This window comes from Heterodontus francisci, chromosome 11 (assembly GCF_036365525.1).
Source record: "Heterodontus francisci isolate sHetFra1 chromosome 11, sHetFra1.hap1, whole genome shotgun sequence".
Lineage (NCBI taxonomy): Eukaryota > Metazoa > Chordata > Chondrichthyes > Heterodontiformes > Heterodontidae > Heterodontus > Heterodontus francisci.
The window spans coordinates 50,268,163-50,286,179 of NC_090381.1; the positions used below are offsets into that span (position 1 = coordinate 50,268,163).

Consider the following 18,017-nt stretch of genomic DNA (forward strand, 5'->3'; position numbering starts at 1 on the left):
CTCGTTAAGCTTCTGATCAAAGGTAACCCCAAGGATGTTGATGGTAATGCCATTGAATGTCAAGAGGAGATGGTTAGATTCTCTCTTGTTGGAGATGGTCATTGCCTGGCACTTGTGCAGTGGCATAAACGTTATCAGCCCAAGCCTGAATGCTATCCAAATCTTGCTGAATGCGGGCGCAGACTGCTTCAGTATTTGAGAATGGTACTGAATGCTGTGTAATAGTCAGCCAACATCCGCACCTCTGGTCATATGTTGGAGGGAAGCTCATTGATGAAGCACCTGAAGATGGTTGGGCCTGAGACACCACCCTCAAGCACTCCTAAAGCGATGTCTTGGGGCTGATGACTGACCAACCATCTTCCTTCATACTAGGTATGACTCCAGTCAGTGGAGAGTCCCACCATGACCCCACGCACCCCCCTCCCCCCACCGATTCCCATTGACATCAATTTGGCTAGGGCTCCCTGATGCCACACTCGATCAAATGCTGCCTTGATGTCAAGGGCTGTCACTCCCACCTCACTTCTGGATTTGATTTTTTTGTCCATGATTAGACCAAGGCTGTAATGAGGTCTGGAGCTGAGTGGGCCTGGCGGAACTCAAAATGAGCATCGGTGAGCAGGTTGTTGCTGAATAAGTGCTACAACACCTTCCTTCACTTTGCTGATGACTCAGAGTACAGTAACAGGGTGGTAATTGGCCAGATTGGATTTGTCCTGCTTTTTGTGGACAGGACATACCTGGGCAATTTTCCACATTATCAGGTAGATGCCGGTGTTGTAGCTATTATAGATTAGCCTGTCTTCATTTAGACGATATTAACAAAAAAAAAGCTCACAATAGTACTTTAATGAATAAATGCCCTGAAAGTGTTAAATAATATAATGAATCTCTCAGCAGATGTAGGTCGATCACCATTCATCAGGAAGGTAACTTGACAACTCTACGAACAGTACAGAGCTCTATTTTAAGCATTTAGGAACATCCTTCCCAGACAAAATAAAATATGATGCATTTCAGACATAGCCCCATAAAAGTGAATCAGATTGGCAGAAACCTCAAAGAAATGGCGTAAATAGCTGCTTACACATTTTCCCTGGGGTTTCTGCTGAAGCTATGGTGGGAGATCATAAGGTACAATGTTCTTATTTGTTCTTCATCAGTTGACCTGTCCTCTATAATTCTATACGGATATAGATAACAGATTGAGAAGTAACAGAAAACTTTCTCAACATCCTGTGTAACATTCTCCCTCAGCCAACACCACCAGAAATTGACTCACTCATTAAATTGCTGTTTGTGGAACTTTCCTGTGTGCAAATTGGCTATCATGTTGACCTACATAACAACAATGACTGCACACCTCAAAAATAATCCATTGCTTGTAAAATGCTTTGAGATCAGGGGACGTGAAAAGCACTACATAAATGTAAGTTTGTTCTTTCTTTATTGCCACACAAAGTAGTCAATGCAGTTACTAGCTATGTTTTTGTATTTTTGGAAAACAAGGCCACTTATTTTAAGGAAGTATGATTTAATTCCTTACATGTGCTGGACACCACCACTTGCAAGGTCCCCTTAAAGCCACATATCATCCTGACTTGGAACTATATCACTGTTCCTTCACCAAAAACCTGGAACTCCCTTCCTAACAGCACTGTGGGTTTACCTGAACCACAGTGGTTCAAGATGTCAGCTCATCACCACCTTCTGAAGGGCAATCAGGGATGGCAACAAATGCTGGCCTAGCCAGGGACACTCACATTCCATGAACGAATAAACAAATCAAGAAAAAATTTGAATGCTTAGTGAATTTAAGTGTGCTGGCCTGAAAATCTATATTACAGAGCATTTCACACTCAGATTTTCACATAACCTTCACTTTCTTAAAATGGTCCAGACTGCTCTGGGTGCTGTTTGAAACCATTATGTGATTGTTACATTTTTCTTATTGAAAGGTAACTTTGTAGCTGGACTAGTAAACTTTTTACAAGATCTCAGAACAGCTATCAGAATAAAAACACATTGAACTTGCATTTATACAGCACCTTATGACATCATCACAACATCTCAAAGTGCTTTGCATACAATATTTAAATTCTGTTGTGCAGCCACTGTTATGTAGGCAAACAAATACAATGGCAACCTGCTGTAGCTCTGACTCCCTCATCTCCCCTTCATTCCAGCATTACAACATGTTCATGCCATTTGATCACAAGACTTTTTAAGCATTATTTTTTTTTAAAATTCATTCATGGGATGTGGGCGTCATTGGCTAGGCCAGCATTTATTGCCCATCCCTAACTGCCCTTGAGGTGGTGGTGGTGAGCTGCCTTCTTGAACCGCTGCAGTCCATTTGGGGTAGGTAGACCCACAGTGCTGTTAGGGAGTTCCAGGATTTTGACCCAGCGACAGTGAAGGAACGACAATATAGTTCCAAGTCAGGATGGTGTGTGACTTGGAGGGGAACTTGCAGGTGGTGGTGTTCCCATGCATTTGCTGCCCTTGTCCTTCTAATTGGTAGAGGTCGCAGGTTTGGAAGGTGCTGTCTAAGGAGCCTTGGTGCATTGCTGCAGTGCATCTTGTAGACGGTACACACTGCTGCCACTGTGCGTCGGTGGTGGAGGGAGCGAATGTTTGTGCATGAGGTGCCAATCAAGCGGGCTGCTTTTTCCTGGATGGTGTCGAGCTTCTTGAGTGTTGTTGGAGATGCACCCATACAGGCAAGTGGAGAGTATTCCATCACACTCCTGACTTGTGCCTTGTAGATGGTGGACAGGCTTTGGGGAGTCAGGAGGTGAGTTACTCACCGCAGGATTCCTAGCCTCTGACCTGCTCTTGTAGCTACGGTATTTATATGGCTACTCCAGTTCAGTTTCTGGTCAATGGTAGCCCCTAGGATGTTGATAGTGGGGGATTCAGCGATGGTAATGCTGTTGAATGTCAAGGGGAGATCGTTAGATTCTCTCTTGTTGGAGATGGTCATTGCCTGCACTTGTGTGGCGCGAATGTTATTTGCCACTTATCAGCCCAAGCCTGGATATTGTCCAGGTCTTGCTGCATTTCTACACAGACTGCTTCAGTATCTGAGGAGTCACGAATGGTGCTGAACATTGTGCAATCATCAGCGAGCATCCCCACTTCTGACCTCATGATTGAAGGAAGGTCATTGATGAAGCAGCTGAAGATGGTTGGGCCTAAGACACTACCCTGAGGAACTCCGGCAGTGATGTCCTGGAGCTCAGATGATTGACCTCCAACAACCACAGCCATCTTCCTTAGCGCTAGGTATGACTCCAGCCAGAGGAAGGTTTTCCCCGATTCCCATTGACCTCAGTTTTGCTAGGGCTCCTTGATGCCATACTTGGTCAAATGCTGCCTTGATGTCAAGGGCAGTCACTCTCACCTCACCTCTTGAGTTCAGCCCTTTTGTCCATGTTTGAACCAAGGCTGTGATGAGCAGGTTATTGCTAAGCAAGTGCCGCTTGATGGCACTGTTGATGACACCTTCCATCACTTTACTGATGATTGAGAGTAGGCTGATGAGTAATTGGCCGGGTTGGACTTGTCCTGCTTTTTGTGTACAGGACATACCTGGGCAATTTTCCACATTGCAGGGTAGATGCCAGTGTTGTAGCAGTACTGGAACAGCTTGGCTAGTGGCGCGGCAAGTTCTGGAGCACAGGTCTTCAGTACTATTGCCAGGATATTGTCAGGGCCCATAGCTTTTGCAGTATCCAGTGCCTTCAGTCGTTTCTTGATATCACGCGGAGTGAATCGAATTGGCTGAAGTCTGGCATCTGTGATGCTGGGGACTTCAGGAGGAGGCCGAGATGGATCATCAACTCGGCACTTCTGGCTGAAGATTGTTGCAAATGCTTCAGCCTTATCTTTCGCACTGATGTGCTGGGCTCCCCCATCATTGAGGATGGGGATATTTGTGGAGCCACCTCCTCCAGTTAGTTGTTTAATTGTCCACCACCATTCACGGCTGGATGTGGCAGGACTGCAGAGCTTAGATCTGATCCATTGGTTATGGGATCGCTTAGCGCTGTCTATCGCATGCTGCTTATGCAGTTTGGCAAGCAGATAGTCCTGTGTTGTAACTTCACCAGGTTGACACCTCATTTTGAGGTATGCCTGGTGCTGCTCCTGGCATGCCCTCCTGCACTCTTCATTGAACCAGGGTTGGTCTCCTGGCTTGATGGTAATGGTAGAGTGGGGGATGTGCCGGGCCATGAGGTTACAGATTGTGGATGAGTACAATTCTGCTGCTGCTGCTGATGGCCCACAGCGCCTCATGGATGCCCAGTTTTGCATTGCTAGATCTGTTCGAAATCTATCCCATTTAGCACGGTGATAGTGCCACACAACACGATGGACAGTATCCTCAATCTCCACAAGTACTTTGCGGTGGTCACTCCTACCAATATTGTCATGGACAGAAGCATCTGCGGCAGGCAGATTGGTGAGGATGAGGTCAAGTATGTTTTTCCCTCGTGTTGGTTTCCCCCACCACCTGCCGCAGACCCAGTCTAGCAGCTATGTCCTTTAGGACTCGGCCAGCTCGGTCAGTAGTGGTGCTACCGAGCCACTCTTGGTGATGGACATTGAAGTCCCCCACCCAGAGTACATTTTATGCCCTTGCCACCCTCAGTGCTTCCTCCAAGTGGTGTTCAACATTTTTAATTAGGTAAGTGACTACTTTGTGAAAATATGAATGCACTTTTTGGTCTCGTTCATGTTATTTATGTTTTCCTGCATTCATATAAAATGAGGCAACTGGCAGAGCATTTTCACAAACAGCAAAATATCATTTAAGTTTTGAATAAACAAACACTACTGTCCCCATTATTCCCTGCTTGACAGTTTGTGCAGTATTCTCTACTACTGGCATTTCTCAATTTTCATGAAACAAGTGGATTTTAAAGTTTAAAAACTCACTAATGGAACTGTTTGTTACAAATTTACGATTCCAATCAAAATACTGTAGACAGGATATGTGAAAAGCAATATTTAAAGTACAAGAAACCATCAAAATCACGTCAGAGCAAGTAACTCATCAGGTGCACAGGCAAGTCAGTCACACTCACAAGTGTTTCATTTCCCATTAAATCATCTATTAGTCGCATGGTATATTCTGATTATGTAATAAATTTCCATAAATGTAACAATAGCTTTAATTTTGTGTGTGTTTTAAAAGAGGTGCTGTATATAATTCTAGAGGGACTACTTAAAATGTATTTTTGGTAATCTGCTCAAGGAATAAAAATGCTAATGGCAGCACTACACAAATTAATGTACTATTCCATAACCAAACTTGCTAACACCAAATTACTTTAAAAACATTAGGCAGGGCACTTCTTGAGTACTTTCAGGCTTACAAGTATAATAGTTTGCTGGTGGTGGAAAGAAAATCTCTTGGGATTACAGTCTACTTATGACTCACATCCTTCAGTTTCCTAAAACATTAACAGCAAACCTATTCTGTCATTGAAAAAATTGATTTGCATTTATAGATGAAACATATCGACATACAATAGGTATTTTTTGGATGTGGTTAAGGTCAGATGGAAAAATGCCATTTAAAAACTCTTCACAGATTATAATAAATTGTCTGAATCTAGTTTCCCCAATTGCCATATTCTGTTCCTGTGTAAAATTTCCATTGTAATATTTTACAGAAAATTGTGCAAATGTGTATAACTGACACAAAATACTATTGAAAGATATACCAAAGCTTTTACATCATGACTCAAAACACACAGTCAACATCATTCATAAAAAACCATTAACAAACAGCAGCCTGGTTTATAAGTTAATAGGAATTTGGCAGAAGTATTGAAAAATGAAGTGGATAGATTCTCATTTTAACATGGACGAGGCATATAGGTTTAGCAGGCATCATCATTACTGCCTCTGAATCAGATTATTGCAGGCTCAAGCCCCAAATCCAGGCAGACACTTCAGTATAGTACTCAGGGAAAACAACATCAGAAACATGGTCTTCCAGATGACACCTTGGCCCATATTCTGCAGTAAAACAACAGTGAGGCTATCAGTGTTATCAGCGCTCACCATCATTGTAGAGTAAATCAGACAGCAACTTCCGATGACCGCACATGTGTAGTTAAACACAGAAATAGGAAGCTGCTATCCAAGTTGCCTTGCTCCTCCAGAAGTTTCATCCAAAGAATCACCATTGAAACAAATGAAGTGGATGAAGGATGGGGCGGCACAGTGGCGCAGTGGTTAGCACCGCAGCCTCACAGCTCCAGCGACCCGGGTTCAATTCTGGGTACTGCCTGTGTGGAGTTTGCAAGTTCTCCCTGTGTCTGCGTGGGTTTCCTCCGGGTGCTCCGGTTTCCTCCCACAAGCCAAAAGACTTGCAGGTTGATAGGTTAATTGGCCATTATAAATTGCCCCTAGTACAGGTAGGTGGTAGGGAAATATAGGGACAGATGGGGATGTGGTAGGAATATGGAATTAGTGTAGGATTAGTATAAATGGGTGGTTGATGGTCGGCAAAGACTCGGTGGGCCGAAGGGCCTGTTTCAGTGCTGTATCTCTAAACAAGTTACTGCACTTACCCACTCAACTTGCCAAAAAGAGCGATGACTTGTCCATTCTAGTGTAAGTGGATTTTTAACAGTATTAATTATAGCTGAAAAACTTCCCTGGCACTGAAAATTAACTTTTACAAATGGGAGTCACATTCCTTCAGATTTTCTTTATTGTTGGAGATTTAAAAAACAAAAAAATGTAAACAGAACTTTTTAACGCTTTCTTTCTGTCTATTTTATCACTCTCTCCAAGGGTGAATTTTATTAGCGTGCCGCACTTCACAGCGACGCGCTTTGAAGCTGACAGCTTTCTGAAACGGAAGCACCGCCGCAGAGCCCCCACGATATTTTGTACGAGGGCTCATTTAAATGGAGGGGGCACAGCGGCCACCCTCGATGACATAGAGGGGGTGGCCACTCCGTCCCCGCAATGGCGGCTGGTGACATTTTTAAAGGGCTTTAAGCCCTTTACAAAAATTTTAATGTTTAAAGAGAAACTACTTTGTTAATTTTTTTAAAAATCAAAATCAAAAGCTGAAGGCCCTTTCCCAATCCCCCAATGGTTGTTATATGTGCCAATATGACAAACATTCATTCTATTCCCACCCTGAACTTTCTCCCCCAACTTCGCCACTTTTGCCCTTCAACCCCTTCCCACCATCCCCAAAGCCAATTAAAAACATTTTCCCCGTTCCCTCGCCTGCCCTGATAATTTCAGTCCTTGACCCTGCCCACCAGTGTCTCGCCTCAGAACTCCGTACAGAGTTCCAAAGGCACGAGAGTTGCAGCGGGCGGCGGTAATATCGGTATGGTAAGGCCGCCAGGACCAGGCAAGTAGATTTACAGTTGTTTTACATAATTTTTAAGATTTCCACACCGAGGCCTCACCGCCGCTGGTAAAATGCGGTGGTGCCTTCTTGGCGTCAAGGGCTGTGGCGGGCCACTCCCACAGTTATTTTATTTGTCACGACCCCCAACGTCGAGGGGCTGGTAAAATTCAGCCCCAAGTGTTAAATTACAAGAAGAGATTGCACAAACTAGGATTGTATGCCTGGAATTTAGGCATGATTTGACTGACATTTGCAAGACATTAAGAGGAAACTGATAAGTAGATAGAAACTATTTGTGCTGGTTATGGACTATAGGACTATTGGACATAGCCTAAAGTTAAAGCCAAACCTTTCAGGAGTGAAGTTAGGAATCACTTCTAAATGCAAACGGTGGTAGAAGTTTTGAAAACTCTTCTGCAAATGGCAATTTGATGCTTGGTTAATTGTTAGTTTTAAAGCTGAGACTGTTAGATTTTTGTTAACCAAAGGTATTGGTGATATGGGGTAAACAGATCAGCCATAATTTCATTGAATGGTGGACAAACTTGAGGGGCTAAATGACCTGCTCCTGAATCTATGTTCTCTTAATCTCATCTTTCTTTCCTTCTTTTTATTTCACTTACTTGCATGGTTTGGCCATTGAATTAAATATTCTAACTTAAACTTCCTGGTTTAGACTCTGTACTGCTAATTAAAAATTATTTAATCTGATTGGTTAAGGAGATACACAATTGTTTGATCTGCTCACACAAATCCCCTATCGAGGATCCCGCACTGAAATGAATTTCTAATCAAGTTCCAGCGCAAATTCCCATAAATAATTTCTGGGCAAGTCTAAGTGTAATGAGCAGCTGGCGCTACTCATTCACTGCTGACTGCAAAATCTGATTCAATGGATTTTGACTCAGTCATCTGTTGAGGTGGATGTCAAAGATCCCATGGCATTACTCAAAGAGATGGGACTTCGACGAGCATGTTGGCCAACATTCATCCCTCAAAACCCACCCTCAAAACAAATTAAATGATCCTTTATTTTACTGTTATAAATGCTACATAATGTTGCGTTCCAGTCAGCGAGCATAGTGCCAAGGATTCTCTGTTTATTTCCTGGGTCTCAATACATTTTTATGTTGGGGCAGTAAAGGCACACTCCAGACTGTGTAGAACATGAGGAGCACAAAGGGAAGTGGCTGATGATGTTGAATCCAAGTGGAATACCTACAGTAAAATCTTTAAAAAACCTGACCTTCTGCAGCCTGCAAGTAGTATCCATTCTCTTTTCCTGGTTTCAGTTCAAGAAGCTGCATTACACGGTCCAACAAGCCATGGATCACCTCAAAGCCCGGATTCTTGTTGTAGTACACAGCACAGAGGCGTCTGTTGTTCTTCGCACCAACATCTATATCCCAATAAATTTTAAAACATTGATTTCAATCGGAAAACTATATCATCCTCACCAGAAAACAGTTCACACAAGGTAGCTATCATTAACATTAGACCAAGAAAATACTAATGGTAAATGCAGCTTCAAACAAACTCTTGAAACTCAAAAAACTAGAAAACTGTCAACTGCTTATTTAAACAACCTGGATGTTGATAATTAGAAAGAACTAAAGTGGATATCGAGAAAAAGATAATTGTGTTCAGTGGCTATGGAATTAAGGCTCTTTTACTGCTGACTGTAGATGAGTAGTTCTATTGCCTTTGATAGCACTCACAAATATAAATGACTCAAATTCTGGGATGCAGACAGTCGTGTAAATCTGGATTAGATGCCTCCAATAAAGATGTGCTAATGCACAGATCTTCCCTATCTAAAGTCAATTGTTAATGCATAACCTTGAATCACTAAATTGATCACCAGATTCTCCATTGATTATGTTTTGCTGAGTCTATTTCTCAGTGATTCCTCTGCAGAGGTTCCCTTGATTAGAACATAGAACATAGAACATACAGCACAGAACAGGCCCTTCGGCCCACAATGTTGTGCCGATCCTTTGTCCTCTGTCAAGGACAATTTAATCTATACCCCATCATTCTCCTTTATCCATATACCTATCCAAAAGCCTTTTGAAAGTCCCTAAAGTTTCTGACTCAACAACTTCCCCGGGCAAGGCATTCCATGCCTCGACCACTCTCTGGGTAAAGAACCTTCCCCTGACATCCCCCTTATATCTCCCACCCTTCACCTTAAATTTATGACCCCTTGTAACGCTTTGCTCCACCCGGGGAAAAAGTTTCTGACTGTCTACCCTATCTATTCCCCTGATCATCTTATAAACCTCTATCATGTCACCCCTCATCCTTCTCCTTTCTAATGAGAAGAGGCCTAGAATGTTCAGCCTTTCCTCGTAAGACTTATTCTCCATTCCAGGCAACATCCTGGTAAATCTCCTCTGCACCCTCTCCAAGGCTTCCACATCCTTCCTAAAATGAGGCGACCAGAACTGCACACAGTACTCCAAATGAGGCCTTACCAAGGTCCTGTACAGCTGCATCATCACCTCACGGCTCTTAAATTCAATCCCTCTGCTAATGAACGCTAACACCCCATATGCCTTCTTCACAGCCCTATCCACTTGAGTTGCAACTTTCAATGATCTATGCACATAGACCCCAAGGTCTCTCTGCTCCTCCACATGCCCAAGAACCCTACCGTTAACCCAGTATTTTGCATTCATGTTTGTCCTTCCAAAATGGACGACCTCACACTTTTCAGGGTTAAACTCCATCTGCCACTTTTCAGCCCAGCACTGCAACCTATCCAAGTCCCTTTGCAGACGACAATAGCCCTCCTCGGTATCCACAACTCCACCAACCTTTGTATCATCTGCAAATTTACTGACCCACCCTTCGACTTCCTCATCCAAGTCGTTAATAAAAATCACAAACAGGAGAGGACCCAGAACTGATCCCTGCGGCACGCCACTGGTAACTGGGCTCCAGGCTGAGTATTTACCATCTAAGACCACTCTCTGCCTTCTATCAGTTAGCCAATTCTTAATCCAACTGGCCACATTCCCCACTATCCCATGCCTCCTGACTTTCTCCATAAGTCTACCATGGGGGACCTTATCAAATGCCTTACTAAAATCCATGTACACCACATCCACTGGTTTACCCTCATCCACTTGCTTGGTCACCTGCTCAAAGAATTCAATCAGGCTTGTGAGGCAAGACCTACCCCTCACAAAACCGTGCTGACTGTCCCGAATCAAGCAGTGTCTTTCCAGATGCTCAGAAATCCTATCCCTCAGCACCTTTTCCATCAACTTGCCTACCACCGAAGTAAGACTAACTGGCCTGTAATTCCCAGGGTTGTTCCTATTCCCTTTCTTGAACAGGGGCACAACATTTGCCACCCTCCAATCACCTGGTACCACCCCCGTCAGCAGAGAAGATGAAAAGATCATTGCCAGCGGCTCTGCAATTTCATCCCTTGCTTCCCATAACATCCTTGGATATACCCCGTCAGGCCCGGGAGACTTGTCTATCTTCAAGTTATTCAAAAACCCCAACACATCTTCCCTCCTAACGAGCACTTCCTCGAGCTTACCAGTCTGTTTCACACCGTCCTCTTCAGTAATACACCCCTTCTCATTCGTAAATACCGAAGAGAAGTACTCATTCAAAACCTCACTTATCTCTTCCGGCTCAACACACAGTCTCCCGCTATTGTCCTTGACCGGACCTATGGTCCCCCTAGTCATCCTCATATTTCTGACATACGCGTAAAAGGCCTTGGGGTTTTCTTTTATCCTACCCGCCAAGCATTTTTCATGCCCTCTCTTAGCTCTCCTAATCCCTTTCTTCAGATCCTTCCTGGCCATCTTGTATCCCTCCAGAGCTATGCCTGTGCCCTTTTTCCTCAACTTTATATACGCATCCTTCTTCTTCCTAACAAGACTCTCAACCTCTCTTGTCAACCACGGTTCCCTCACATGACCATCCCTTCCCTGTCTGACAGGGACATGCTTATCAATGGCCCCTACTATCTGCTCCTTGAAAAAGTTCCACATTTCGACCGTGCCCTTCCCTGCCAGCATATGCTCCCAACTTATGCTCCTCAGTTCCTGCCTGACAGCATCATATCTACCCTTCCCCCAATTGTAAACCTTGCCCTGTTGCACATACCTATCCCTCTCCATTACCACAGTGAATGCTACAGAATTGTGATCACTATCTCCAAAGTGCTCGCCCACCAACAGCTCTATCACTTGCCCTGGTTCATTACCTAGTACCAAATCCAATATTGCCTCCCCTCTGGTCGGGCAGTCTACATACTGAGTCAGAAAAGCTTCCTGGACATACTGCACAAACACTACCCCATCCAAACTATTCGATCTAAAGAGTTGCCAATCAATATTTGGGAAGTTGAAATCCCCCATAATTACTACCCTGTGACTTCTGCTCCTTTCCAAAATCTGTTTCCCAATCTGCTCTTCCACCTCCCTGCTGCTATTGGGGGGCCTATAGAAAACTCCCATCAAGGTGACTGCTCCTTTCCTGTTCCTGACCTCAACCCACAGTGCCTCAGTCGGCAGATCCTCCTCGAAAATTCTTTCAGCAGTTGTTACACTATTTCTAACTAACAATGCCACCCCCCCACCTCTTTTACCACCATTCCTAATCTTATGAAAACATCTATAACCAGGTACCTCCAAAAACCATTCCTCCCCCTCACCTATCCACGTTTCAGTGATGGCCACAACATCGTAGTCCCAAGTGCCCATCCACGCCTTCAATTCACTCACCTTATTCCTGATGCTTCTTGCGTTGAAGTATACGCACTTTAACCCTTCTCCGTGCCCATCTGTCCTCTGTGACAGTGCTACCTTCCCCAATACCTCACTACACTCTTTGTCTTTCTGAGTGGACCCACTGGTCCCTGGATTACAAGTCCGGTTCCCATCCCCCTCCCAAACTAGTTTAAACCCTCCCGAACAGTACTAGCAAACCTCCCTCCCAGGATATTGGTGCCCCTCTGGTTCAGATGCAGCCCGTCCTGTTTGAACAGGTCCCATCTTCCCCAGAATGCAGTCCAATTATCCAAGAACTGGAAGCCCTCCCTCCTACACCATTCCTGCAGCCACGTGTTCAGCTGTGCTCTCTCCCTATTCCTAGCCTCACTATCACGTGGCGCCGGCAACAAACCAGAGATAACAACTCTGTCCGTCCGAGCTTTCAGCTTCCAGCCTAACTCCCTAAACTCACTTCTAACATCTGTGCCACCCTTCCTTCCTACGTCGTTGGTGCCAATGTGCACCACGACCTCTGGCTGCTCCCCCTCCCCTTTAAGGATCCTGAAGACGCGATCACAAACATCACGGACCCTGGCACCAGGGAGGCAACAAACCATCCGTGCGTCTCGCCTGCGCCCACAGAACCGCCTGTCCGTACTCCTCACCATCGAGTCCCCGATGACTAGTGCTCTCCCATTCTCCCTCCTTCCCTTCTGAGCCACAGTGCAGGACCCCGTGCCAGAGGCCCGGTCACTGCAGCCTGCCCCCGATAGGCCGTCCCCCCCAACAGTATCTAAAACTGTATACTTGTTGTTGAGGGGAACGACCACAGGAGATCCCTGCACTGACCTCTTCCCACCTCTAACTGTTACCCAGCTGCCTTTGATTTGTGGAGTAACGACCTCCGTGTAGCTTCTATCTATCAACCCCTCAACTTCCCGAATGATCCTCAGTTCATCCAGCTCCAGCTCCAATTCCCTAACACGGTCTGATAGGAGCTGGAGACGGATGCACTTCCAGCAGGTGAAGTCGGCAGGGCCACCGGAGGTTTCCCTCACCTCGAACATTCTGCAGGAGGAGCAATACACTACACTGGCTGCCATTTCTTTTATTCAATTACCCCTTAGTTAAGTACAACTATAGATATTAACAAAAACAGTAAATAGCTTACCTGCTCAGTCCTTTTTGGTTAGAGGAGGAGGGTAAAAAGGGTCTTATTATTAGGTTAGAGGAGGAGGATGGGTGGGAGACACTACATGTGTAGTGGCTCGGGTTTACTCAGCTCCGCACCTTTAAGGAAAATACCTACCCAGGAGTCCTCGCTGCCGACCAGCTTCCGGTTCCTCCGGCGCCAAAAGAAACTCAAAGACAAGGAAAACAGTAAGTAAAACAGTAAGTACTTACTTTTAAAACACAGCTCCTGATGCCTTCACTCACCCACCGAAGAGTCGCTACCTTCTCCTGCTGCTCCGCCGGGAATTCTTCTGTACAAAGTCAGCTTTGTTTCATGTCATTTTTTAAATCTGTTCTCTGGATGCGACATTGACAGGGCTGCATTTACTGCCCATTCCTAGTTGTCCTGGTGGCGATGGTTGTGGTGGTGGGTCTTCTGCTTGTATCGCTGCAGAGATACTTGTGGTGATGCTGCTTCCACAATCATGGAATCATAGAATGGTTAAAGCACAGATGGCAGCCATTCAGCCCAATGTATCTGTGCTGGCTCTCTGAAGGAGTAATTCACTTAGTGCCACTCCCCTGCCTTCTCCTCAAAGCCCTACACATTTTTCCTTTCCAGATAATAATCAATTTCCCTCTTGAATGCCTCGATTGAACCTGCCTCCACCACTCTCAAGCAGTGCATTCCAGATCCTAACCACTCGCTGTGTGAACAAGTTTCTCGTCAGATCGCATTGCTTCTGTTGTCAATTATCTTAAACCTGTGCCCTTTGATTCTCGATCCTTCCACCAACGGGAACAGCTTTTCCCTATCTACTCTGTCCAGACCCCTCATGATTTTGAATACCTCTATCAAATCCCCTCTCAACCTTCTCTTCTCCAAGGAAAACAATCCCATCTTCTCATATCTATCTAAGTAACTGAAGTTCGTCATCCCTCGAACCATTCTCGTGAATCTTTTCTGCATCCTCTCTAACAGCTTCACATTCTTCCTAAAGCGTGGTGACCAGAACTGGAGACAATACTCCAGTTGAGGCCGAGCCAGTATTTTATACCAGTTTAACATAACTTCCTTGCTCTGTACTCTATGCTCCTATTGATAAAGCCTAGAATGCTGCATGCTTTATTAACTGCACTCTCAACTTGTCCTGCCACCTTCAATGATTTATGCACATACACACACAGGTCTCTCTGTTCCTGCACCCACTTTAGAATTGTACTCTTTACTTTATATTGTCTCTCTGCGTTCTTTCTACTAAAATGAATCACTTCACATTTCTCTGCATTAAATTTCGTCTGCCACTTGTCTGCCCATTCCACCAACGTATGTCCTTTTGAAGTTCTACACTATCTTCCTCACAGTTCACAATACTTCCAAGTTTTGTATTGTCTGCAAATTTTGAAATTGTGCCCTGTACACCAAGTTCTAGGTCATTAATATATATATCAGGAAGAGCAAGAGTCCTAAACTGACCCCTGGGGAACTCCACTATAAACATTCTTCCAGTCCAAAAAAAACACTAACCACTACTCTCTGTTTCCTGTCACTCAGCCATGCTGCTACTGTCCCTTTTATTCCTTCTCAAGGTTAATTAGGGATGGGCAATAAATGCTGGCCTAGCCAGCAACGCCCACATCCCATGAATGAATAAATAAAAAATTCCATGGGCTCTAACTTTGCTGACAAGCCAGTTATGTGGCACTTTATCAAAAGCCTTATGGAAGAACCACGCACACCACATCAACAGTGTTATGCTCACCAACTCTCTGTTACCATGTCAAAAAACACAAGCAAGTTAGTTAAACATGATTTGACAATGGTGTTAGGTAGGGATTTCCCTACAATAATGAGTGGCAGTACATGCCCATGTTATGACAGCAGTGACTTGGAGGACGAACGTGGAGATGACAGCTTTCTTGTGATCTTGCTTGTGGTAGAGGTCCCGGGGCTGGAAGATGCTGCTGAAGTAAGCTCAGTAAGTTGCTGCAGTGCACCCTGCAAACTGTCCGTATTCCAACCACAGTGCGTCAATAGTGGCTCTGGATAGGCACTGAGTTCGGCGTAAGTGCTACCAAATGAGCAGACAGCTCTGTTCTGAATAGTATAAAGCTTCTTGAGTGTAACTGTAGCGAGACACATCTAGGAAAGTGGTGTGTATTCCATCACATTTCTGACTTGAGCCTTGTACATGGTGGAGAGGCTTTGTCAGGTCAGATGAGCCACTTGTCACTCAGTAGCCAGTCTCTGCCTTGCTTTGGTAGTCAGGCTGTTGATATGGCTGGTCCAGTTAAGCTTCTTTAGCTAATTCTAATCACCCCCCACTTCCCACGTTGATGCGGTGGGAGTGGCCACGGACCTGAAGCTTAACTGTACGGGCCGCCGGGACTGGAGAAGAGCTATAAAATAAAGAGCGGGGCTTGAGGCCCTTCACTAACCTGAAGTCCGGGACAGCGGCAAGCTCTCTGACTGTTTCTGCGCATGCTCTGTTTTGATTAAGTGGGGAAAAAAAACTAATAGTGAAATTCTGTGGACTGATTGGTCGGTGGGCAGCAGCTGTTATTGCCTGGGGATAGCCGAGATAGACTAGAGTTAAAAAAAAAAGGTTCCTTTTAGAACAAAGCTCTATGAAAGCTCTGTAAATTATTACTAATTACTAGCTGTACTAGTGCTGTTTGCACGGAGTAAGGCTGTAAGTTGAGTGTCGGTATTTTTGTTGGCTGGGGATTGGGGGGGATGGTGGAAGGTGCTCTTTGGTCTCTTTCTTTTCTGCCTTCTCAGCCTCTAAGGTACAGGGGATAAAGCAGATTGTAAACAGCTGGTAAGTTATCACACTAACAAAATTTCATTGTAAAATTATGTAATGGCAGGGCAGCTCGGCCAAGTGGAATGTACCTCCTGTGCAATGTGGGAGTTCGCGGACGTGCCATGTGGCCTTGGCGAACGTGTCTGCAGAAAGTGTCTCCAGTTGCAGAAGATTGAGCTTCCGGTTTCGGAGTTCTAACGGTGGCTGGAGTTACTGTGGCACATCTGCGAGGTGGAGGACAGTGTGGATGGCATGTTTCAGGAAGTGGTCAGCCCAGTGCATACACGAGCACAGTCCGGGGGGGGACTGGGTAACTGCCGGATGGACAAGGAGGTCCGGGCAGGTAGTACAGGAGTTCCCAGAGGACATCCCACTTTCTAACAGTTATTCAGTTCTGGGTACCAATGGGAAAGAGGGTTCCTCTGGAGAGTGCACCGAGAGTCATTCCAGCTGTGCTGGAATGGAGAAAAAGGGACAAGAGGGCAATAGTGGTAGGGGATTCTATGGTTAGAGAAACAGATAGGCTTTTTTGTGGTCGAAGACATGATTCCAGGATGGTATGTTGCCTCCCTGGTGCAAGGGTTATGGATATCACCGAGCAGCTACAGAATATTCTGGAGGGTGAGGGTGCACAGCCGGAGGTCGTGGTCCACATTGGTACCAATGACATATGTAGAAAGAGGGATGAGGTCCTGCAAAAAGAATTTAGGGAGCTAGGCAGCAGATTAAAAAGTAGGACCTCAAAGGTTGTAATCTCTGGGTTTCTCCCGGGCCACGGGCTAGAGAGTATAGGAATAGGAGGTTAGAGCAGATGAATGCGTGGCTGAGGGGATGGGGCAGGAGGGAGGGCTTTAGTTTCCTGGAACACTGTGCCTGTTTCTGGCGAAGGTGGGATCTGTATAAGTTGGATGGGTTGCACCTGAACCGGAACGGGTCCAACATCCTTGCTGGGAGGTTTGCTAGTGCTGTTGGGGGGGGGTTTAAACTAATTTAGCAGGGGGATGGGATACAGAGTGGAGGTACAGTAGGGGGTGATGTACAGCCAAATATAGAAGAGAAACTAGGTCAGTCTGGAGGGCAGAGCAAATATAGACCTGTTAAGGCACAAGTGAATAATGCAAGGCTGGATTGTATCTATTTTAACGCAAGGAGTCTTACTAGAAGGCAGATGAATTGAGAGCGTTAACACATGGGAATATGATATTATTGCTATCACAGAGACACGGTTGAGGGAAGGGCAGGACTGGCAGCTCAATATCCCAGGGTATAGAATCTTCAGACGTGATAGGGGAGGGTGTAAAAGAGGAGTAGCATTGCACTGTTGATTAAGGAGTCAATTACTGCAGTAAGGAGGGATGATATCGTAGAAGGTTCCTCTAATGAGGCCATATGGGTAGAACTTAAAAACAAAAAGGGGGCAATCACTTGGCTGGGAGTGTACTACAGACCTCCAAACAGTCAGGGAGAGATACGGGAGCAGATATGTAGGCAAATCTCAGAGAGGTGCAAAAATAATAGGGATTCAACTTCCCCAATATTAGACCACCTCCAGGCGCTTACCCATTGTCTCTTGAGATAAGGAGGCCAAAGAGAGAGTATAGGTTATGATGGAGCTGTATAAAACACTGGTTAGGCCACAGCTGAAGTACTGTGTACAGTTCTGGTCACCACATTATAGGAAGGATGCGATTGCACTAGAGAGGGTGCAGAGGAGATTCACCAGGATGTTGCCTGGGCTGCAGCATTTCAGCTATGAAGAGAGACTAGATGGGCTGGGGTTGTTTTCCTTGGAGCAGAGAAGGCTGAAGTGGGACCTGATTGAGGTATACAAAATTATGAGAGGCATTGATAGGTTAGATAGGAAGAAACTTTTCTCTTAGCGGAGGGTCAATAACCAGG

The 18,017-nt window shown here is 45.1% G+C and overlaps 1 protein-coding gene across 2 annotated transcripts in view; it reads right to left on the reverse strand.

Annotated features, from left to right (window-relative positions):
• farsb (phenylalanyl-tRNA synthetase subunit beta) overlaps positions 1-18,017 on the reverse strand; it is a 68,443-nt gene that overhangs the window by 16,784 nt on the left and 33,642 nt on the right. For both annotated transcript variants that reach the window (XR_010975960.1, XM_068042131.1), the window contains exon 16: positions 8,643-8,795. Coding sequence is in view for 1 of the 2 variants with exons in the window: in XM_068042131.1 (XP_067898232.1) it covers positions 8,643-8,795 (153 nt within the window). In the remaining variant the exon portion in view is untranslated. The remainder of the gene's footprint in view (positions 1-8,642; positions 8,796-18,017) is intronic.